We start from the raw sequence: 24,236 nt of genomic DNA on the forward strand, positions 1-24,236 counted from the left end.
TAAACTGCTGTCTATATAACTGATGCCCCAGTTCATTAGTTCTTTTCAAATACAAATACCAGTAATTTAAGTTTATTCCTATATTTCAAAGTAAATTATTACTAATTCATGGAGGAGAAAAAAAAAATTAAAACTTTTAATGTCTGGCCAATTTTTAAATTTTTTGTAGAGATGGGTGCCTTGCTATGTTGCTTGGGCTAGTAATGAATTCTTGGGCTCAAGCAATCCTCTTGTCTTCGCCTGGCTAAGTGCTGGGATTAAAGGTGTGAGCCACCGTGCCAGGCCTAGAAATCTTCCTATTGATTTTGTGTAAATAAAATGTCTTACGAAAGTAATTTTTGGCCGGGCGCGGTGGCTCACGCCTGTAATCCCAGCACTTTGGGAGGCCGAGGTGGGTGGATCACGAGGTCAAGAGATCGAGACCATCCTGGTCAACATGGTGAAACCCCGTCTCTACTAAAACTACAAAAAATTAGCTGGGCATGGTGGTGCGTGCCTGTGATCCCAGCTACTCAGGAGGCTGAGGCAGGAGAATTGCCTGAACCCAGGAGGCGGAGGTTGCGGTGAGCCGAGATCGCGCCATTGCACTCCAGCCTGGGTAACAAGAGCGAAACTCCGTCTCAAAAAAAAAAAAGAAAGTAATTTTTGGCTGGGTGTAGTAGCTCACACCTGTAATCCCAACACTTCGGGAGATTGAGGCAGGTGGATCACCTGAGGTCAGGAGTTCAAGAACAGCCTGGCCAACATGGATGATGATACCCCTTCTCTACTAAAAATACAAAAATTAGCTGGCATGGTGGTGGGCACCACCAGCTACTGAAGGCTGAGGCAGGAGAATTGCTTGCACCTGGGAGGCAGAAGTTGCAGTGAGTCAAGACTGCGCCATTGCACTCCAGCCTAGGCGACACAGCAAGACTGTCATGCACACAAAAAGAAAGTGATTTTTAATGATGAAGCATAAAAAAGATCTGGGAAGCAGAAACTGCATGTTGTTATAGCTACAGGGTGTAGCTACAGGGTGTAGTAAGGATGGAATTACTACTTTCAACACACTGAACTTGGTTCAGTAAGAAGCAGGAGGTGAATTTTTAAAACCACTAATGTCAACCAGGGGTTGTAAGTTATACCATTTAGGGTTATGTTCTAGTCTCTGAAACAGAGCTAGTAGCAACCAATATGATTAGAAGATCAGAGGCAGTAAATATCATCAGAAAAAAGACAATGCGGGTTTTAAGAATTAAGATGGCATTCACACATGTAATTGTAGTGTTTGCTGCAATAAAAACATAGATGAGGCTGGGCGCAGTGGCTCATGCCTGTAATCCCAGCACTTTGGGAGGCCAAGGCAGGTGGATTACCTGAGGTCGGGAGATTGAGACCAGCCTGGGCAACATTGTAAAACCCCATCTCTACTAAAAATACAAAAATTAGCCAGGCATGGTGGTAAGTGCCTGTAATCACAGCTACTTAGGAGGCTGAGACAGGAGAATCACTTGAACCAGGAAGGTGGAGGTTGCAGTGAGCCGAGATCATGCCACTGCACTCTAGCCTGGACAACAAGAGTAAAACTCTGTCTCAAAAAACAAAACAAAACAAACAAAAAACCATAGATGAGTTTTCAAAGATTATCTTACAATTTCCTAGAAATTTGACAAATTTCATAAAAATATTTCACTTTAGAAAGAGAAGGACTCGGCCGGGCGTGGTAGCTCAAGCCTGTAATCCCAGCACTTTGGGAGGCCGAGGCGGGTGGATCATGAGGTCAAGAGATCGAGACCATCCTGGTCAACATGGTGAAATCCTGTCTCTACTAAAAATACAAAAAAATTAGCTGGGCATGGTGGCACGTGCCTGTAATCCCAGCTACTCAGGAGGCTGAGGCAGGAGAATTGCCTGAACCCAGGAGGTGGAGGTTGCGGTGAGCCGAGATCACGCCATTGCACTCCAGCCTGGGTAACAAGAGTGAAACTCTGTCTAAAAAAAAAAAAAAAAATCAAATCAAATAAAAAATAAAAATAATTAAAAAAAAAAAAAAAAAAAAAGAGAAGGACTCACCAAAAATTCTAATTTGTTAATTTTTTCAAGAGATGAGATTTTGCTACACTGCCCAGGCCGGTGTGCAGTGGCTATTTACAGGTGTCATCATGGTGCCCTATAACCTTAAACTCCTTGGCTCAAGCAAACCTCTCATGTCAGAATCATGAGTAGTTCAAACTGTAAGTATGTGCCCCTGTGCTCAGCTAATTTGTCAGTTGACTAAGGTACTCATAAATTAGCAAAACAGGCCACTCATGTCATAGAAAAAGAAACTGAGATCAAAAAAGGTGAATTAATTTTTCCACCTGGTTCTTTCATGTAGAACCAGGTTTCAGCCTTCGAACTCTGTGTTCTCTCTGCTCCAGTCTTCTGTCTCTATAGAGTTTAATATCCAAAAGGATATCAGAAAACCAGAATCAAATCAAATTGAAAATTTCAGATTTTGACAATCTTTCTGATGTGTTTCTAGGATATTTACTTTTTAAAGAATTGCTAACTGGAAACTTACTTTTAGCCGAGCAAGCTGGATTTCTGAAAATTCTCTGACACCATTCACTAAAGGAACCAGCCGATTATACAGAGCCTAGAAACACAAAACAAAAATAAGACCCCACAAAAGTTAACTGTTCATGCACTTGGACAACTCACAGTATATGAAAAAATTTCACTGCATTTATAACTATACTATTTAGATAAAAGACCTTATTAAAGTGTGTGGACTAATATAAACAATGTAGACTTAAATTCTGTCATTTTCATAAAACTGACGAGATCTGAAATAACACACATTGCCAAGAGTTTGCATAAATATCGCTACAACTACAAAATGAATATGTGTCTGGATTGTGCTGCAAAGACTCACTAAGGAATTACTTTAATTTTAGAAAATGAGGACCCTTGTTGTAAAACATGCCGGAAAGTACCGTTTTTCTATGTCCCATGTCTACGAGGGATTCGCTTCTGGTGGGCGGTCTCTTTTGGGGGTGTGGTTTAACTCATAACTTACATGCACAAGAAGCCCAGTAAGGGTCTCTGACATCTTTTCAGCACATCCAGTATAGCTCCCCATAATATTATTCTTAAAACGACATCTGTCCAATCCCCTTAGAGTAGACTAAAGATTGTACCTACAGCCAGAATGAAGAGAACTGGTTTACCTACTGTCTTTAAAACTAATGACTCATCTCAGATAATATTTGGCTTTTATAACATAGTACAATTCTCTCAATAACTTGGCAGTGCTCATAAACCCATTTAAGAATCTAACCAAAGGATGGCTCCTTCTCCTTGGGAAACAGGGATATGTAAATATCACAAAATTGAACTGAATAACTTTCCGAGTTTGCAGGCACTGGAATTCTTTCCACAAACTCCTTAAGTATCCAGGAATTCCAGGATACAATACCCAAAATGGCCAGCAAGGAATCCTTCTCACCTTATCAGTTTGCGTGTTTTCATGCAGAATCCTGGTGTCGATGGCAGCAGCCAGCAAGTTATTGGCAGCTGTGATGGCGTGGATGTCTCCAGTCAAGTGAAGGTTGAACTAGAGAAATAAGATATCTTTCTATTTATTTATTTTCAGAAATAGGGTTTTGCTTTGTCTCCCAGGCTGGAGTGCAGTGGCATGATCATAGCTCACTGGATCCTCAAACTCCTGGGCTCAAGCAATCCTCTCACCTCAGCCTACTGAGTAGGCTGGGACTATAGATGCATGCCATTGTGCCTGGCTAATTTTCAAATTTTCTGTAAAGATGGGGATCTTGTGATGTTGTCTAGGCTGGTCATGAAGTCCCGGGCCACTATACCAGCTGAGACTTTTTTTAAACAACTATGGTGGAATTCAAGGATTGAATAAATAAAATAACATGCAAATTACATATCCGTATAATGAGCTGAGTCTATAGGTACACCTAAATGAGACAATCAAGGTCAAGGTTTTCCACGTGACAAAGAAACTTTGAGCAATCACTCAGATCATAAATTCTTCCATCCTCAGGTTAAGGCAAAACATTCTGATGCATTTAATAATGAGTTTCCTTATATTCACTCACTTTATGTTTATTCATTGTTTTGATAAGAATACTAGATATGACTAACATCTATTTCTGTAATACTAGAAAATAGTATCACATCAAACATGTTTTGGAATGAGGCAGGGCATAAAATAAACAGTAACAATAAAATAATATGAAATTTTACAGAATTTTGAAGAAATAAAGTATTTTTACCCCTTATGAGTCTACTAATTCTGCTATTTTCCTTCCAGTCTCATAAGCACATGTGATTATCATTTGTAGGATTAGCTTCTGGTGGGCTGTCCAGTTTTACAAAACTTCTTCTGTAATAATCTTGTGTATAGTTTATAGAAGCTGCATATGGTAGACGTACCAAAATATTCAGGCTAGATATTTACACTGGATATTTACTGATATTTACAAATATTCACTTTTACAAGGAAGGCCACGGTTATAAAGAATACACACAAATAGATTTTCCTTTTTTTAAAAAAATTAATTGCCAATGAGTAATATATTTTCAGGAGAGTAGTTACTGGGTTAAATGAGCTCTCTTTTTATTATTGTTATTTTTTTGTGGAGATGGGGTTTCGCTATGTTGCCCAGCTTGGTCTCACACTCCTGGGCTGAAGTGATCCTCTCGCTTCAGCCTCCCAAAGTGCTGGGATTACAGGTGTGAGCCACCAAGCCCAGTCCTTGGGATCTTGATAATATCACCAAATTGCTTTTTGAAAGTGATAAAGTGTCACCTGCAAAACACTAGTAGTAGATCAGTTACTTCAGAAATAAAGTAACTTTTAGACTAAGAAATAATTTAATAGCTAAGAAAGTGGTATTCTTTTTGAAGCTGCATTTCCTTATTTCTTGGAAAGTTAAATATCCACATTTTCTTGTTAAAATTTCACTTTATAACATAAAAATATGTTCACTGGAGAAAACATGAAAAATTACATATTATATATATTTTACAAATATATAATTGTACTTTTAAATATTGGTATCATAACACCAAAACAGCTTATAGTTTAGCTCTTACCCTCTCAATATAGCTAGCATTTTTACATCATGAGTCTTCAAAATATAGTTAACTTGATATCCTATTATTATCTCCCCATTTTTTTAATGGTATAAACTATGTGAAGGTATATTTACTTTAAAATTATCTATTTTCTCATATATTCATATTTTCCTTAGGGTACACTAAAAATGAATTTATTCAGCCAAAGGATATGCATGGCAAAGCACTTAATACATATTTCTACCCTTATTCCGGATGTGTTTGCTTCAACGTACACTTTCCAGCAGTGTGTGGGAGTCCATTTCAATCTCTTTACCAAAATTTGTTATCATAACTATTTTGAAGAATCCAATTTTGTCAATTTGACAAGTAAAATGGTAGCTGATAGTGGTTTGGTTTGGTTCTGAGATGGAGTCTTACTCTGTTGCCTGGCGTAAAGTGCAGTAGTGTAATCTCGGTTCACTGAACCTGCCGCCTCCCGAGTTCAAGTGACTCTCCTGCCTCAGCCTCCTGCGTAGCTGGGATTACAGGTGCGCGCCACTATGTCCCGGTAATTTTTTTTAATTTTAGTAGAGCCGAGATTTCACAACGTTGGCCAGGCTGGTCTCGAACTCCTGACATCGTGATTCGCTTACCTTGGCCTCCCAGAGTGCTGAGATTATAGGCATGAGCCACCACACCCAGCCAATAGCGGTTTTAATGTAGATTTATTTACTTGATTGGTAGTGAAGATGAATATTCATTTAGCTAATAATTTTTTTTTGACGTTTCTATTGAACCCTTTGGTCATTTTACAGCTGGAATGTGAGTTTTTCTTTCCAACTGTCTACTTGATATCTACCTGCGTATTTCACAGGCCTTTAAACTGACTCCCTCCTTCTTACTACCACGCTCCACCACACCCCACACCACACAGTTCAAACCTCATACCCATCATCCCCCATCTCTGCCTCAACAAATGAGTCTACTGAGTTGCTCAAGGCAATACCCCTGGATGTTGCCCTTGAACCCTTTTCTCACTCCCAACATCTGATCGCGCAAACATCAGCAAACAAAGCTTATGTTGTTTTTTGCGCTTTTCCATCCTCACTGATCCCATCCTTGGCCAAGCTACTGCCATCTTTCCCTGGGCTACTTCCACAGTCTTCTTCCTGGATCCACCGTGTCTACTGAGGCGCCCTGGTCCCTTCATCGCACAGAAGACCGGGTGATTTTAATAAAACTCAATCTGCATCATGTTATTTGTCAAGATCCCTTCAATAGCTGACCTTGGAACTTCAAATAAAACCCAGGTTCTTAGCTACAAATCGCAATCGCCAGACAGAGCTGGCGCCTGCACACTTCTCTACCTCAACCCCCACTCCTGCCAGCCCATGGGGCTCCCACCGCCCTGGTGTCCTCCAGTCCCCGGAACAGGCCATGCCCCTTCCTCCCTCAGGGCTTTCCCCACAGCAGTTCCCACTGGCTGAATGCTCTCCCTCATCTTCACAAGGCCGGCTCCTTCCCATCCTTCCAGTCATAGTATTTTTACTTTCAATCCCTCAGTCCATCTGGAATTTATTCTAACGTTTTCCCATATGGTGATTTATCACGTTCTGTCCAGTACATACTGTCTGTGCATGGCACTTAGTCAACAAACATCCACTAAGTGTCAGGCACAGTGCTCAGAGTTGGGAGGATACAGATGAAGAAGAGACTGTAGGCACTCAGCTTCGAGGAACAAACTGCCTGTTCTGGCCCACTCACCCATCATAACATAGTCCTCTTGGCTGGATGCTGTGGCTCATGTCTGTAATCCCAGCAGTTTGGGAGGCAGAGGTGGGTGGGTCACCTGAGGTCAGGAGTTCAAGACCGACCTGACCAACATGGTGAAACCCCATCTCTACTAAAAATACAAAAATTATCTGGGCATGGTGCTGAGCACCTGTATCCCAGCTACTTGGGAGGCTGAGGCAGGAGAATTCTTTGAACCCAGGAGGCGGAGGTTGCAGCGAACTGAGATCACGCCATTGCACTCCAGCCTGGGCAACGGAGTATGACTCCATCTCAAAAAAATAAAATAAAATAAACAAGGTAGCCCTCTCCTCCAAGTCATGCAGCTGATGCCCCAAAACAGCGGGACACCAACATCCTTCCAATTTGCTGGCTAAAGCTGAGTCATTTCCCTGCGTGTGTCCCTTGTATGCCATCTGTATTTTGGCCTCCTAGTTCTGGGTCTTCCTGGCTCATGAATGGTAGCCATCCCCATTCAGACCTGAAGCCTGGCACGATTTTTCTCAGCAGTGCCTTGGACTACTCTTTCTCACCCCACTCCCAGTACTTGAAGTTTATACAGATTTTCTTTTTAGCCTCCCTGATACTTAGGCCTCTGTGGGTGTAAACACTTGTATTCCTTTATCAAAATCAATAAATACTTCCCTTTATTTTTGAGTCGAAGTTGCATTCTGTCACCAGGCTACCCCAATGCAGTGGCGCGATCTCAGCTCACGGCAACTTCCACCTCCTGGGTTCAAGTGATTCTTCTGCCTCAGCCTCCCACGTAGCTAGGACTAAAGGTATGTGCCACCATGCCTTGCTAATTTATGTATTTTTAGTAGAGACAGGGTTTCACCATATTGGCCAGGATGGTCTTGATCCCTTGACCTCATGATCCGCACAGCCTGCCTTGGCCTACCGAAGTGCTGGGATTACAGGCGTAAGCCACCATGCCTGGCCTAAAGTCAACAAATACTTTCTAGTAAGTTCCTACTATGTGCTGGGCACTCTGCTAAATGCTGAGACCTGAGACCTCAAGAAAGGCCTGCAACTCGCCACTGAACCAGAGAGCCGTAAACACAGCGGGAATCTGTAGGGCAGAGCAGAACGTTGGTAACGGCCTAAGCTGGGTAAAGCGGACAGAAAAGGAAGAATGTTCCAGGCATGGGAAAATCCTGGAACCAAGAAAGAAAAGGAAAAGAGTCTGTAAGGGCCGGGCGCGGTGGCTCACGCCTGTAATCCTACCACGTTGGGAGGCAGAGACCGGCGGACTGCCTGAGCCAACAAGGTGAAGCCCCGTGTCTATTAAAAATACAAAAACTTAGTTGGGTGTGGTGGCGGGCACCTGTAATCCCAGCTACTCAGGAGGATAGGGCATGAGAATTGCTTGAACCCAGGAGGCGGAGGTTGCGGTGAGCCAAGGTTGTGCCACTGCACTCCACCCTGGGCAACAAAGCAAAACTCTGTCTCAAAAAAAGAAAAAAAAAAAAGAAAAAAAAAGGGCCAAGTGCAGTGGCTTACACCCGTAATCCCAGTGCTTTGGGAGGCTAAAGCAGGTGGATCACCTGAGGTCAGGAGTTCAAGACCAGCCTGGCCAACATGGAGAAACCCCGTCTCTTTAAAAAAAAAAAAAAAAAAAAAAAATGGAATCTGCAAGGAGCTTGACCCAGGGGAGAAAAGAATGCAGGTGGGGACCTGCAAACAGGGAAACAGGGGCAGCTGGCCACGGGGACCTCCTGTGCTGTACTGAAGGGTGACAAGTGACAGCAGAAATCACAGAACAGGAAAGTGACCTGCTCAGATTTGGGTTTCAGAAGCTTGCCCGGGGCCTGAATGGTGAGGCTGATGTAGAGAGTAGAAGTGAACTGGTCACTAGTTAGTTACAGGCGACAAAGAGGTAATGAAGAACGAAGGGGGCATTTTAGAAAAGGAAGAATTAACAACATGAGTTATTTTTGCCCATTTTCCTCTGGAACTCTTATTTTGGCGTCCTTTTTGTTTGTTTTTTAAACGGGACACTTCACAGATTTGCATGTCATCTTCATGCAGGGACCATGCTAATCTCTGTGTCATTCCAGTTTTCATATTTGTGCTGCCAAGGGTCACACTGGAGCCTGAACTGAAAGGGGGAAGCATCAGGTCTTTGTGAACTTGGCAGTACAGCAGGTGACCGAGGGAGGCACAGACGCACATTCTCTCATCCAGACCCGCAAAGCCAGCAGGGTTTCAGGATTCAGAATTTTTTGGAGTTTAGAAAGGCAGTATGATCTCCATGTAGCTTATTTATAAAACACCCAAGCAGGGGCTCAGTCAGCACCTTTTAATCAAAACTAATTTTTCTACAGCAACATGTATGAATATTCACACCAGGTGGCACAGACAAAATCCATATAAAGCTCACCACAGTAAATGCCAGAGTGTGCCACTGCATAAGTTAGGCAAACACTTTGGGGTTTCAGAGCCTTGAGGACTTTGGGACTGTGGATGAGGGTCTGTGGGCCTGTGTGGAGGGAGCAGAGGACAGATGTCAGGAAGGAAATACAGTGATACCTGAACCACGCCTCTTCCAGTTCTTACCTCCTCCATGGGGATGATCTGGGCATATCCACCACCCGCGGCTCCTCCTAAACAACAGAGCAAGTGGCATTTCAAACGGGTCACCACGTACACCTGCCACAGCGGGCACAGCCTAAAGGACGCAGCTCCCCAACCCCAACAGAGAGGCATCACACTCAAGAGGAAGTCACGAAAGGCAGTGAGGGACAGTCACGGTTCTGTCCAAGCAGAACAGAAAAAAAAAAAAAGTTGATACTTTGTCTAACTATTCAGTTTAAAGACCTACATTTCCTTTCTTTAAAAAAAGGTAAGAATAATAGAGCAACTTCATACCAGGATATGATTATTTTGTTAATTTATTATTAGGTCTCTGTTTCTGTGCTTTATCTAAATCAATTGTACAGGCTTTCATGTTTCAGAAAACTTTGTTTAAAAAAAAATCCACTGTGGCTGGGTGAGGTGGCTCACGCCTGTAATCCCAGCACTTAGGGAGGCTGAGGTGGGCAGATCAATTGCGGTCAGGAGTTCATGACCAGCCTGGCCAACATGGTGAAACCCCATCTCTATTAAAAATACGAAAATTAGCTGGGAGTGGTGCTTGGTGCCTGTAATCCCAGCTACCTGGGAGGCTGAGGCTGGAAAATCACTTGAACCCGGGAGGCGGAGGTTGGAGAGAGCTGAGACTACGCCACTGCACTCCAGCCTAGGTGACCAAGTGAGACTCTGTCTCAAAACAAAAAAAAAACAACAAAAAAAACACCCACCGCATAGCCACCTCAGATAAATAAATTATAAACTTCAATTTATTTCAGATAATAGTATGTAAGATTTGTCATGCTGCATATCCCTCAAAATGTTGGTTATGGGAGTAAAAGAGCTTCTCTTTCTTAAAGCAGGAACAACGCCACCCATGTGTGTAACAATTGACAGTATCCTCGTTCTTTAAGTGCTTTCTCGTTTGATCCTCACAACACCTGGGTGAGCCTGGTGCTGCTCTCAGCGGTTTACACTTTTAGAGATGCGGCTCTGAGAGGCTGTGACTGGCTCAAGTTGCCCAGGGTCACGCCGCGGTAGGAAACACGGCTGTGATTAAAACTTGGCCTTCTTGCTCCCACTCTAGTGTTCATTCTGCTACACAATGCATGACACGCTATGAGTTATCAGCACTTAATGAGATAAGAGTTATTCATATTTAACAGTAATATAAATGTAATATTGTTTTTTTAAAAAAGTGCCAAGAACAAACTGTAATTTTAGCCATAAACAGGACTGTAAAGTGAGCTAAGGAATTATTTCATGATAAATCATGGCAGAAGGAGTAATGAATGGGAAGGTGCCAGATATCAGCCCAACCACAGCCAGAGCGGAATTTCATCACAACTCGCTGTCCACAGCCAGTCGGTCTCCAGAGAGCTCTGCAGGCCCCACAAAGCCATTCCAATGAGCCAAGACTAAAGCAAAGGGAAAGACCTTTCCCCGCAACTGGGATGATCAAACACTGATATGGATGGCAGTGTTTCAAGACCACTTGGCAAAGACGGCCCTGATAACATGGAGACTGCCTCGAGGTGGGAGCCTTGAGCAACGGCGGCCTCAGGAATAGGCTCCTGAGGGGTCCAGGGAAGCCCTGGCAGCCCCCACTGCTCATCGTCATGCCCAGGGCCCAACAAGGGGTGACCCCTGTGTATCAAGTGTGCAGCAAAGAAATGCGCCAGGTCCCCTTGAAAAGTCTTAACTCTTTATCTGTTGACGAAGTTCTTTTTAAAATCCGCGTCCCCACCCCACCGTCCCCACCCCACCGGCCCCGCCAGCCAACTTTGCCCTGAAAAGTACACTAGCTGTTAAAGATAGTACCTTTCACTCCAAATGTCGGTCCTTGGGAAGGCTGCCTCAGACAGGCAAAGGAGTTGACATTCAGGTGCGCCGTCAGAGCCTGCACAAGCCCGATGGTAACTGTGCTCTTCCCTTCTCCAAGAGGCGTAGGCGTGATCCTGAGTTTGCAGGGAAAGGCTGAATTTAATATTTCCTAGACAACCTACGCTAAGCCAGCCTAAGACACCAGAATCAAATGTGAGGGTGCTCATTCCAAAATGCATTCCATAATTTAATTTTCTCGGGCTATTAGAGTCTATACCAGGCGTCCCGAAACTACGGCCCACGGGCCGCATGGGGCCCCCTGAGGCCATTTATCTGCCCTCCCCCTCACCCCCCTCCACCCCCGCCGCACTTCAGGAAGGGGTGGTCAGTGAGAGGAGCACAGTATGTGGCGGCCCTCCAACGGTCTAAGGGACAGTGAACTGGCCCCCTGTGTAAAAAGTTTGGGGACGCCTGGTCTACACACATCACACAGGCCAGGCATAAGCCAAAGTCAAGATACAGACACACCTTTACCAAGAGGCCAAGAAAGGAAACGTTACTGGGCAGTGCTAATAACGACATCACTTTCAAGAAAGGCCATAAAACCATTCATCCAAATGGCTCAAATTATTAAGCTGATGATGGCATTCCTTGCTGATGAATATGTAGCACTTGTTCTTCCTGAGGCATTTATTGGGGCAGTGTGGGCACAGGGCCTACGGTGTGGGCACAGGGCCTTGGGTGAGTAGGGCACTGCCAGACTCTCAGGATTAGAAGGGACCCTAAAGCCCTCACTTGTCCTTCTCCTCCCCGATATCCCTGCCCAGGAGTTCTCCCTGCCACGCTTGAACACAGATGTGATAAGGTCTTGACCTCCAGGGTGGCCCACTCATTTCCAGACAGCTGTTACCGTTCGAAAGTTCTTTGTTCTAAAGAGAAGGCATCTGCATTCTTTTTGTGTCCCAGCTCTTGAAATCTGACACACTCAGCCTGATCCCTTTCCATATGACAGTCCTTCAAATACTCAGAGCCAAAGCCCTGGCGTATCCTACGGCAGAGACTTCTGCTCCTGAGAAGCTTATTGCTGATGACAATACTCTATAACACCAAATGTTCCCGTGTTCATAACATCACAGTATTGGGTGCTGAGGAGAGCCTATTACATTAGCAAGTATAGCCTCATAAAATCGTTCTTTAGTACACCGTAAGCATCGTTAAAAACTTTAAAGGCTGTCATTTGGGTTTACGATTTGGTCTTCCGTGAGTTACTATGAGCCATGTTGTCAGGGATACTCAACAATAACAAATCCAATAGTTCTGACCTACAAAACCTAGGGATGTGACCAGAAAGAAGGAATGTCTTTAGAGGCATCATCGTACCCTGCGATTCCATGAGTCATTCATTCAGCAGATAATTATCAAGCACTGCTAGAGCCAGGCATTACGCTAGACCCTGGGGGCACAGTGATGATCCAGCCAGACTCCACTCTACCCTCACCAGCTTCTAGCTGATCTGAATGCATCAGCAATTTCGATAAATGTGACCAACACTAAGACAGGAAAATAGGGCAATCGGACTGAATTGTGAGGGGATGTGGGAAAAGGATCTAACTGGATTTGAACATCTGGGAATGTTTCCTGGAAGAAGTAACATCTTAGGTGAGACCTGACAAATGAATAAATGTTAACCAGATAAAACTGAGAATGGACTGGGGCGGTTGACAGGAGAGGTGCTATGCTTCATATTTATGGGGTTATTTTTGTGCCCTTATTTGATAGATGAGGAAACTGAAGCACAGAGTTTAAGCAACTTGTCCACAGTCACGCAACTGGTAAGCAGTAGAGCTGGGAGGCAGAGCCAGTCATCTAACTTCACCACGTTCTCCAGGGATGAAAATCATAACTATAATTAGCCATTTAAAGCATGGAATGGGTAAGATCACCCAAGGACAGTGCACTGAGTGAGAAAGGGCTAAGGGCAGAAGAGTGAAGTACATTTTCTTTTAATGAGCAGTCAGAAGAAGAGAGTCCAAAACGAAACTAGGAAGGTGTACTAGAAAATAAGAGAACCTGGCTGTGTGCAGTGGTTCATGCTTGGAATCCTAGCACTTTGGGAGGCTAAGGTGGGAGGGTTGCTTGAGCCAAGGAGTTTGAGACCAGCCTGGACAATATAGTGAGACCCTCTCTCTAAAAATATAAAAAATAAATAAAAAATAAGAGAACCCTGGAGAAGAAGGAAGGCCAAGGATGAGACCGATTCCAGAACAGGAAAGTCAAATGCACTGAAGCAGGAAGCAGGATGAGGACCCGGTGGTCGGTGGATTCCGCAACAAGGAGGTCACTGGTGCCCGCTGTGGCCAGAAGCCGGTGAGCCTATCCCGACACCGCTGCATGGAAGAAACCTCAGACTCCTGAAGCCACAAGACCCTGGCTTATCAGTCACCTCTGCATCTGTCTAAATAGCAGATTTGGAGTGGGGTCAAGGCGAAGACCGAAAAGTTATACAAAGATGTTAATACTTCCACGTGGAGTCAATTTTCTGTTTTCTTGGATACAACATCAATAAGGGCAGATAAAAGCCCACAGCCATCACTGTCTTAGAAGAGCCTGTAAAGAAACTGTGGCATCAAACACGGTGCCATTTAAGTACCGTACTGAGCATTTGGTGTTTGCAGAGGACTAAGTGGTTTACTTAAACTGTGTCGCATGAAGGATTGCATTTTCATTCCCAAGGATATGCTAGCATAGCTGCCCGAGAAAGCCAAAAGCAGACACACCCAGAGATGACCTCCTCAAAACTCTGTCTAGCCATCCAATTCTTAATTAAAAACACAGGACTGCTCAGCTTTCGGCCAACTAATACAATTGAGGAAAATCACAAAGCAGGAAGTATTTATTGGGAGCAATAGAAGGAGAGCTACAATAAAAATTTTATTGCACCTCCTTCCTGCATTTGCTATCAAAAAAAATTTTTTTTTTCTTTTTTCCCTCAGTATCGTTAGCTCAGATTCCAAATCATCAATGGTGATTTAGAAAAGAACGAGCACCAAGGTGATCCAATTTCTTTTTCTTGGGAGCTTAAGAGATGGAAGTGTGATTCTTGTTCATTACCTTCTTCCACTTCTCCCAGCAGGTTTCTGTGCTCCCTTCCTGATTTCTAGAGCACTGATTACGTGATAATTCTAGAACTTTTCAGATGGTTAATTTAACTTGAATGGTAAGCGTTCTGACGTGCCTCTCTTGCCTATCAGGCCACACACTTGCTGAGGTAAATGACAGTGCTCACTCTCTTTGTCCCCCTATCACCAGTTCAGGGCACAGACCAGCAAAAAAGAATTGACAATCGAATGATGCCTTTTTTTTTTTTTTTTTTTGAGAATGAGTTTCGCTCTGTCATCCAGGCTGCAGTGCAGTAGTACAATCTCTGCTCGCTGCAACCTCCGCCTCCCAGGCTCAAGCAGTTCTCCTGCCTCACCCTCCCAAGAAGCTGGGATTACAAGTGCCGAATACCATGTCCAGCTAATTTTTATATTTTTAGTAGAAACGGAGTTTCACCATGTTGGCCCGAACTCCTAACCTCAAATGATCCACCTGCCTCGGCCTGCCAAAGTGCTCGTATTACAGGTGTGAGCCACCATGCCCAGCCAGAATAACATCTTTTTAAAGATGAGTATTATTTATTGGCAGCTACAGTAAAAATTGTCAAAGTATCTGTGACCATTTGGACATAATCTGGAAAGTCGTTTATAATTTACTCAAAGGTCAAAAAGATGGCTTATCCAGAGAGAAGTGATAACACTTTGAACTATTCTTAAGACTCAGAATCTTGTTGAATGGTACCATTGCCATTCACCATGGGCCTAACCCTGCACTCCAAAACTACATGCTCAAGTAGTATATGAACAGAAATCATCCATCCCAGGCATCTTTAGAGTCTGGGAGGGTTTTTGTTTGTTTGTTTTTTGTTTTTTGTTTTTTTTGAGACAGAGTTTTGCTCTTGTTACCCAGGCTGGAGTGCAATGGCACGATCTCGGCTCACCGCAACCTCCGCCTCCTGGGTTCAAGCAATTCTCTTGCCTCAGCCTCCCGAGTAGCTGGGACTACAGGCACGTGCCACCATGCCCAGCTAATTTTTGTATTTTTAGTAGAGACAGGGTTTCACCATGTTGAGCAGGATGGTCTCAATCTCTGGACCTCATGATCCACCCGCTTCGGCCTCCCAAAGGGCTGGGATTATAGGTGTGAGCCACCGCGCCCGGCCTCTGGGAGGGTTTTAAAGCCTTTATGATCTAATGATAAACTCCACAGTGGATTTGGTGATGTTTCTCATTACACTTGATTTAGGTAAACATTTCAAAGGCCCCATGGTAGGGGCTTTCTTCTAAATACCTGTGTTTTATTCTCCAAGCTGCACAAATGAAAGAAAATCTCACAGACAATTACTCAAGGTAGAAAAGCAAAATCTTAGAAAAGCCAGTAAAGATTATTTTTACATTGTACCAAAATAATGGGTTGAAACATTTTTGTAAAAATCCAGTCAGGTATTTGGCCCTCTGCAGAAAAAAAAAGAAATAAGATAAAGTAATGTGAATGACGTAATTTTTTTTAAATGTGAAATTCAGTCCATTTCCAGATCTGATTGGGCTTCTTTTTTAGCTGCTCTGTCCAACCAATTCAGGGAAATTCTAGAAACTTCTGCACAGAAATGGGTATGGGCCTGATGGAAACTGAGATTCAAATGCCCCGCAGCTGCACTCCAAGTCAAGTTCTCAAACAAAATTCCTTTTCATTAGTGTAACGGGGAAAATATGTAAAACTCAAGAGTCTCTAAGATTCTTTTGGCATATTTCCCTGAACAATTCCCAATACTTTTCATTTTGTCAGGCAAAGCAAATAAAGTGATGTGTAGGTGTAAATACCATCTGATGTGTACTTGATGAAATGCAGATGATTCTGACTGAATAAGAAATCCTAAAGTTTGGAGAATGGCTTTTTAAAAGAATTAATCTGTTCTGCATTTGGGTTATTAATAGAAGATTTTTTAAAAATCTCATTGTTTTATCATTTTAATCCCATTGCTGATATATTTAAATCACGTTTCTACATAAATTCAAATATATAATAACACATATATTGTTATTTAGTTTTATTTAAAAATTTCTTGGGTATTTGAATTCTTCTAAAGCATGGAAAAAGATTTATGTTATCGTTTTAGAGAAAAAGGTAGGACAAAAATGGAATTATAGCATGATCTCAACAAGTACAAAGGATGAATGCATAAACAAAATCTTGAGTTACAAGAGATTTAGCTATCTCCTTTTTTTTACTTTTCTTTATGTTAAATTTTTTACAATAAGCTAATATTACTTTCAGAATTAAAAAAGACTTTCAGAAAAAGGAAATAATTCTCCATTTAATGAGGGGCTCATTTATATTTTGAAAGAAGTTGTAACATTTCCCCCTAACTCTCGACCTGGTCAAATGAAAAAATATGAAGGTGAATTTTATTTCAAATTGTCTTTTCACTTTAGATTAGAAATGCTGCTTTAGGCCGGGCGCGGTGGCTCAAGCCTGTAATCCCAGCACTTTGGGAGGCCGAGGCGGGTGGATCACGAGGTCAAGAGATCGAGACCATCCTGGTCAACATGGTGAAACCCCGTCTCTACTGAAAATACAAAAAAATTAGCTGGGCATGGTGGCGCGTGCCTGTAATCCCAGCTACTCAGGAGGCTGAGGCAGGAGAATTGCCTGAACCCAGGAGGCGGAGGTTGCGGGGAGCCGAGATCGCGCCATTGCACTCCAGCCTGGGTAACAAGAGCGAAACTCCGTCTCAAAAAAAAAAAAAAAAAAAAAAAAAAAAAAAAAAAAAAAAAAAAAATACAAGCAGCAAAAAGCAGTGCTGGTTTAAAGCAGCATTTCTTTCTTTCTTTTCTTTTTTTTTTTTTTCTTGAGACGGAGTTTCGCTCTTGTTACCCAGGCTGGAGTGCAATGGCGCGATCTCGGCTCCCCGCAACCTCCGCCTCCTGGGTTCAGGCAATTCTCCTGCCTCAGCCTCCTGAGTAGCTGGGATTACAGGCACGCGCCACCATGCCCAGCTAATTTTTTTGTATTTTCAGTAGAGACGGCGTTTCACCATGTTGACCAGGATGGTCTCGATCTGTTGACCTCGTGATCCACCCGCCTCGGCCTCCCAAAGTGCTGGGATTACAGGCTTGAGCCACCGCGCCCGGCTGCTGCTTGTATTTTTTAAAGATGGGTCTTGCTATGTTACTCAGGTTGGTCTTGAACTCTTGCCCTCAAGTGATCCACCCACCTCAGCCTCCTGAGTAACTGGATTATAGGCACAAGCCACCATGCCAGGCCCACTTTAGACTATAGATAAATTATTTGCCTGTGGCCTAAATTGATCTCAATCATCCACCATTTAAAGGATTGGATATTGACGATAGTTTATAGCCCTAAAAAATATACCATTTATTGTGTTGGGGAGAACGCAATAACTGTTCATTCTTCCCTGACACAATCCAGTGTAAGGGAAAAAGCCAGTGTGGCTATTTCCTAAAAATCTTCAAGCTCTGCCACCAATGCATATGTATATCATAATCTTACCTGCACGGTGGTTTTTTTTCCAATTTAGTTTTTAAAATAGAGACAGGCCATTTAATTTCTGTTCCTTCAAGGGTCTTTCTTAGGTAAAGGAATATATATCACAATTTCAGAAAAATAATTGTTGATTTCTTGGTGTTTAATCTGATCTTGAAAATTCACGTTTTATCTCTCTTCTATTTACAACATGGCAGGCCAACTTCAGCTCTATTATACATGTGTTTTTTTGTTTTTTGTTTTTTGTTTTTTTTGAGACGGAGTTTCGCTCTTGTTGCCCAGGCTGGAGTGCAATGGTGTGATCTCGGCTCACCGCAACCTCCGCCTCCTGGGTTCAGGCAATTCTCCTGCCTCAGCCTCCTATAGCTGGGATTACAGGCACGTGCCACCATGCCCAGCTAATTTTTTGTATTTTTAGTAGAGACGGGGTTTCACCATGTTGACCAGGATGGTCTCGATCTCTCGACCTCGTGATCCACCCGCCTCGACCTCCCAAAGTGCTGGGATTACAAGCTTGAGCCACCGCGCCCGGCCATACATGTTAATGCTAGCAAAGAGCGAATGTGGAGAAATATTCTACTGGCCATGGACACATTGGCTGTAACGCTTGAGAGACATGCCAGCTAGCATTCTCCAGCATGAGGCTGGGGGCCCAGCTTTGATGACAAGTAAGCAACCTGACAACAATATATCATAGCTTTGTTTGAGAAGCATCAGTTTTGTGTTCCTAGCTAAGGACAGGGCCATCCATGTCTGGATTTCTGATTTGATGGACAAGCCCAAAATGGAATAAGGCAGAGGCCCTGGATAAGAAAATCTGCTGCGTGATTCTTCCTTCATAAACGGACAACACATCCTACTCAGTTTTCCTTAAGTGCTCCTATCTAAACAGGGGGAGAAAACCTGCAAACCCACCTACCAAGATCACATGAAGCCTGGAAGAAGGGAACCAATTCCATAAATCAAATGCTTTTTAAAGGTCTTAATGGCCAAGAGTTTGTTTATTCATTGCAAACAAACATGCATCAAGCATACTGCCATAAAAGCAACCCTGGGCTGGGCATGGTGGCTCACGCCTGTAATCTCAGCACATTGGGAGGCCGAGATGGGCAGATCACCTGAGGTCGGGAGGCGGAGTTTGCGGTTGAGCTAAGATCGCACAATTGTCCTCCAGCCTGGGTAACAAGCGTGAAACTCCGCCTCAAAAGAAAAGAAAAGCTACCCTGACTAAACTGTGCCCCAAACTTTGAGACCCCAGAGCCAATCTAACCAGAGGTAGCTCCTTGCAGAGTTTTAGGGCCAGAGGGGATGACTGCAGGTGGAAGCCAACCCCCTCAGCAAGGAACTTTCCTGCACTCAGTTATGGGGACATTAAGTTTGGGGTTCTAGATTGGAAAGGGACTCGGGAATCTAACTGCAGTGAGCCTGGAAGCCTGAGGGAGAAGGGTTAAGCCACAGACAACTGAGTGAGGTATGCAGCAAAAATGAATTCCTTACGCCAGCTGCTCAGGGATTCTGAGAGGCCCTGGCTATCTGTCCCTCTTACAAAAGACCTGTGGAGGCTGGGCGCAGTGGCTCACACCTCTAATCTCAGCACTTTGGGAGGATGAGAGGGGTGGACCACTAGAGGCCAGGAGATGGAAGGCCAGCCTGGCCAACGTGGTGAAAACCCCTCTCTAAAAAAAATAAGAAAAAACTTAGCCAGGCATGGTGGTGCATGCCTGGAATCTCAGCTACTTGGGAAGCTGAGGCAGGAAAATTGCTTGAACATGGGTTGCGGGGCAGCATGCAGAGGTTGCAGTGAGCCGAGATCGCACCAGTGTACTCCAGCCTGGGCGACTTGGTCTCAACAACAACAAAAAAGAATACCTAAACAGAGAGAAGAGGAGAGGAAAGTGGGAAAGGGAAAGGGGATATGAAGAAATCACTATTATCATTAAAAAGCTGATATTGTTTTAGATAATATTTTTGCTTTCTTTGCAGTTATAAATAATTGAAATCACCTCTGGAGATTTTTCCTTAGGAGATAATGGAACAGATGCACAAATCCACATGCCCAGGGGTTGTGAATTCTAGCAGTTTCCAATCGCAAAAATTGGGAACACTTCAATTGTCCATCAACAGAAAATTGGTCAAATAAGTGGTGGAACATCCCTATTCTATGTTCAAATTATTTTTCTGCATCAATGTATTTGAACAACTGGAAACACTCAGTATTATCAGTGGCTGGGCCAGGGTACCACTTGTCAATGGAACTAGAGGTGCCAGAAGATGTGTAAGATGGGATCTCCACCCTCAACCTGGGCATTTTTGCTACTCTCCCAGCCCCTGCTTCCCCAACACGTTTAAGAATCTGGGATGTAGCTGGGAGCAGTGGTTCATGCCTGTAATCCCAGCACTTTGGGAGGCTGAGAGGGGCAGATCACTTGAGGTCAGGAGTTCAAGACCAGCCTGGCCAACATGCTGAAATCCCGTATCTACTAAAAATGTAAAACTTAGCTAGGCGTTGTGGTGGGCACCTGTAATCCTAGCTACTCAGGAGGCTGAGGCAGGAGAATCACTTGAACCCGGGAGGCAGAGGTTGCAGTGAGCTAAGATTGTGCCACTGCACTCCAGCCTTGGCAACAGAACGAGATTCTGTCTCAAAAAAAAAAAAAAAAAAAAAAAAAAGAATCTAGGATGTAAGTGATGGAATGTTATGTTGTCATGAAAAATGGTAACATTGTTTTATACTCACTCACATGGAGTTCAATACACCACATGTGGTTGAATAATCAGGCTGCTTATAGAGTAGCATGCCTAGTGTGATCTCATGGTCGCAAGAGTATCAGTGTCAAAACAGTCCTCAGAGGTCAACAGTTGTTTCCTCTGGGTGCTAGGGTTTGGGATGTTTTACTTTTTTACTTCTGTTTTCTGAATTTTTAGAATACTTCTAAAGTGAAACTACATTGTTATTATAACCAGAAAGAGAAATAAAGAAAAAAGCACTTACATCGATAATTAACTATGTAAAAACAAGGCTAACTAGGAGTCAAGTCCAGTTACAAGAAATGTCTCTGCCTTACAAATAGGTTTTGGTGCCTGAAGCCTTAGCCTATACATCATAAGCAAGTCACTGCAATGAAATTTCAAGGCAACAAAGGAATTTATATGGTCCCGTGATGTTCCCTCGGGTCACATTAAATAAATATTTGAAATCCCTTGCTTTCTATCATCTTTTCAGCTAGTGAATGTATTTCTTTTTTCAAAAAGAAAAGAGGCAAACAGTCCTTTTCACAAAAACTACAAATGTATCTTTTATAAAATAACCAACACGAGTGAAAATGGCCCAACATTAATTTTGAAATGCAGGAAAAGGGAATAATGGGTTTTTGTCATGTGACTATATAAACAAGATCAAGGGTATTAACAGGAAAACATGTTTCACACGATTACCTGTACCTTCTCCATTAAAATATTATTTCTAAGCAGAACGCGCAAAACAAACTGCTCCGTTCAAAATATTTTACCTTCGATTCACAATTTGATTTGTACAATGAAAAATGAAATTTCAAAAGCCCAGGAGGAGCAGGGGAAATAACAACACAGTATGAGAAACAAAAGTCAAAGCACTGCAACTTGACTTTATATTTTGTAGAGTTAACGAATTTGCTCTGCACAGAAAATAAAAACTTATCTCACGCCAAATGAAGACATGCCAAACGAAATGGACAAAACGTCAAATGTGAGAATGGGATGGACTGAGGGGCATGAGGACAGAGATACACGGGGAAGAGTTTCATAAATATGTCTGCTTGCTAAAGATGTTAGGCGGCGTCTTACCCAGCAACTAAGACGTATTTCCCATCTGCTTGGTCCTTGAACCTCTCCAGCACGGACAAACGTACTTTGGCTTTGCTTTTGCCATAGATTTCAATTTCATCTGCAAGCAATCCAATCTCCTTGGCAAGGACATCCACAGCTTTTGGAGTTTGTGCTCTTGAAATCTCAATGTCACTGAGGGGAAAGACAACATAAAAGAGTCAAGAGGCATCTCAGCTTAGGTGGTCGCAACCAGAGTGAAAACAGCCACACATCCCGCCAACAATGAAATCAGTGCAATTGCTCTGAGGTCCTTTCTCCCAGGCAGTCATAAAGCACAACTGCTAACAATTAATGTGTATGAGAAAATGGTGCATCATTTTAGAAACGCAACTCCAAAAAATTCACTAAGACCCTAGAATTGTGTCCAGGTGGAAGCATAACACCTCTGCCATACAGAGAAGAATTTTATATGATAATGTGTCCAAAGGCCTCCTGCAAGCGCAATTCCACTGCAGGGCAAAATGCTCTGTGTGGGCCGGCACGTTAGCCATGAATAGGGGGTCATCGCATAACCATCTCCTGTTGGGCTGGCCACACGTTTCTCTTGGCTTTTCAAAAATGTGGACATCACTATCACATTGGAGATTAAGTACAAAAAAAAAGAAAAGAAAAAACGTGGAAATGCTATTTCATCTGAGTCCACACTTCCCCCTCTTTTCTATTTACAGTCTAAAATCATATTTCAAAATTTCGAATTACATAACTGTCGGTAAAAGCGCCTAGTGAACTGAGCCAAAGTTCAGACAGGAAATCGTAGGAGCTCCAGAGTGTCTGTCAGTGGGCAGTAACTGAACTCTTCTATTTTACTGGCCACGCTTGCTCATCTGACAGGAGTGGTCTGGATGCCAGCATGTGCAGTGCTGGACTCTTCAGGGACAACCCCTCTGGGGCTCATGTGCTCAGTCATTTCTTTGCTGGGGAGTCAGGCCATTCATGTTTCTGACTGTGTGTGAGTGAGAGATGGAAGGCATACCTCTTCCCCCAGCAGCAAAACGAACCCAGGGAGAGCAGGCAGCAGTGAACCGCTCTTAAATGTGGCATCGGAGATGAAAGCTATTCCTTGACTTACCCCGGAATACTTATTTGTATTGTGATCTGCCTCCTTGCAGTGGGGTGACCCCCTCAGTGGACTTTCGTCAGCCCCTTGGCCCTGATGTTTCTGTAGCTACTGCGAACAATTTACCCGCAGTGTTGAGACCATCCTAGACTCTCCTCCAGCATCTTGTGGGGGGGGTCTAACCTGGGAGTACGAGGTAAAAGCAAACACACCTCTATCCAGACTTCTCCAAAGGGCAGTAGAGAAGCTGGGAGTTCAGATAATCCCCCCTAAGGCCTGCTGAGTACTCCCCGGTCTCCACCCATCCAACCCTTCCTTTCTAGACTCCTACGCTGTTTTACCTTCCTGACTATAACTTTTTCTGTCTCTCTCTTCCCACAATCTCCTAAATTTAAGAGCTTAATCTTAGATAATGTGTAAGCTTTTAGCAGGATGCAGTGGCTCATGCCTGTAATCTCACCACTTTGGGAGACCAGGGCAGGATGATCACTTGAGTCCAGGAGTCTGAGATCAGCCTGACCAACACAGCAAACCCCATCTGTTCTAAAAATACAAATAAATTAGCCAGGTGTGGTGGTGCACACCTGTAGTCCCAGCTACTCGGGAGGCCAATGCAGGAGAAACACTTGAACCTGGGAGGCGGAGGTTGAAGTCAGCTGAAATTGCACCACTGCACACCAGCCTGGGTGGCAGAGCGAGACTCTGTATCAAAAAACAATCAAAAACAATACAGGGCAGGCATGGTGGCTCAAGCCTGTAAGTTCAGCACTCTGGGGGCACAAGGAGAGCAGATCACTTGAGGTCCAGAGTTCAAGACCAGCCTGGCCAACATGGTGAATCCCTGTCTCTATTAAAAATACAAAAATTAGCCAGATGTCCTCACTTGAACCCAGGAGGCAAGGTTACAGTGAGCAGAGATCAAGCCACTGCACTCCAGCCTGGACAACAGAGGAAGACCCTGTCACAAAACAAAACAAAGACCTGTAAAGTTTTCTCTTTACTAGCTAAAGAGTCTGGGTGACATCATCATGATTTTTGGGTGATTTATAAACTACTTGACCTGCTTCTCTTTGCCCAATGGGTTTAGAAATCAATGGTTTCAAAGTTTCAATGTAAATTATTCTTAGGGGAGAAAAGGCTTTAATTATTTAAAGAATTATTGGTTAAACAAGATGAATTTACATTGAAACTTTGATACACAATTTGGTGGAATCTATTTTAATCCTTTTTAGCTCTTTTCAAGTAGAAATTATTGATTTACTTTTAAAATCTAAGGTCTCATAACAGCATAAATAACTCTAAAATAAGATATTTCATGAAACAGATTGCACAAGTCCAGGGATGATATTACAAAGAATAGCATTCCTCATTGCAACTTGCATAATTAATGAACAGAGAACATAACTGAGATGTTGCGTCCATTGCAGGGATGGACGTGGCCTGGAGGGTCGCACCCTCCTGGTGGGTAGAATGG

General features: G+C 43.4%; 1 protein-coding gene and 1 non-coding gene across 3 annotated transcripts in view; both read right to left on the minus strand.

The window, feature by feature from the left end:
- The window catches only part of MTHFD1L (methylenetetrahydrofolate dehydrogenase (NADP+ dependent) 1 like), a 241,037-nt gene that overhangs the window by 156,510 nt on the left and 60,291 nt on the right, over nucleotides 1–24,236 (minus strand). For both annotated transcript variants that reach the window (XM_039467586.2, XM_039467584.2), the window contains exons 11-15: nucleotides 21,664–21,837; nucleotides 11,236–11,372; nucleotides 9,403–9,449; nucleotides 3,473–3,580; nucleotides 2,546–2,620 (exon numbers count right to left, since the gene is read on the minus strand). In XM_039467586.2, coding sequence (XP_039323520.1) covers nucleotides 2,546–2,620; nucleotides 3,473–3,580; nucleotides 9,403–9,449; nucleotides 11,236–11,372; nucleotides 21,664–21,837 — 541 coding nt within the window. The remainder of the gene's footprint in view (nucleotides 1–2,545; nucleotides 2,621–3,472; nucleotides 3,581–9,402; nucleotides 9,450–11,235; nucleotides 11,373–21,663; nucleotides 21,838–24,236) is intronic.
- Nucleotides 8,830–8,931, minus strand: LOC120363449 (U6 spliceosomal RNA). The gene has a single exon (XR_005578999.1). It is a non-coding gene; the product is annotated as a U6 spliceosomal RNA (small nuclear RNA).

The sequence above is a fragment of the Saimiri boliviensis genome, chromosome 4, assembly GCF_048565385.1.
Source record: "Saimiri boliviensis isolate mSaiBol1 chromosome 4, mSaiBol1.pri, whole genome shotgun sequence".
NCBI classification, from domain to species: Eukaryota; Metazoa; Chordata; class Mammalia; order Primates; family Cebidae; genus Saimiri; species Saimiri boliviensis.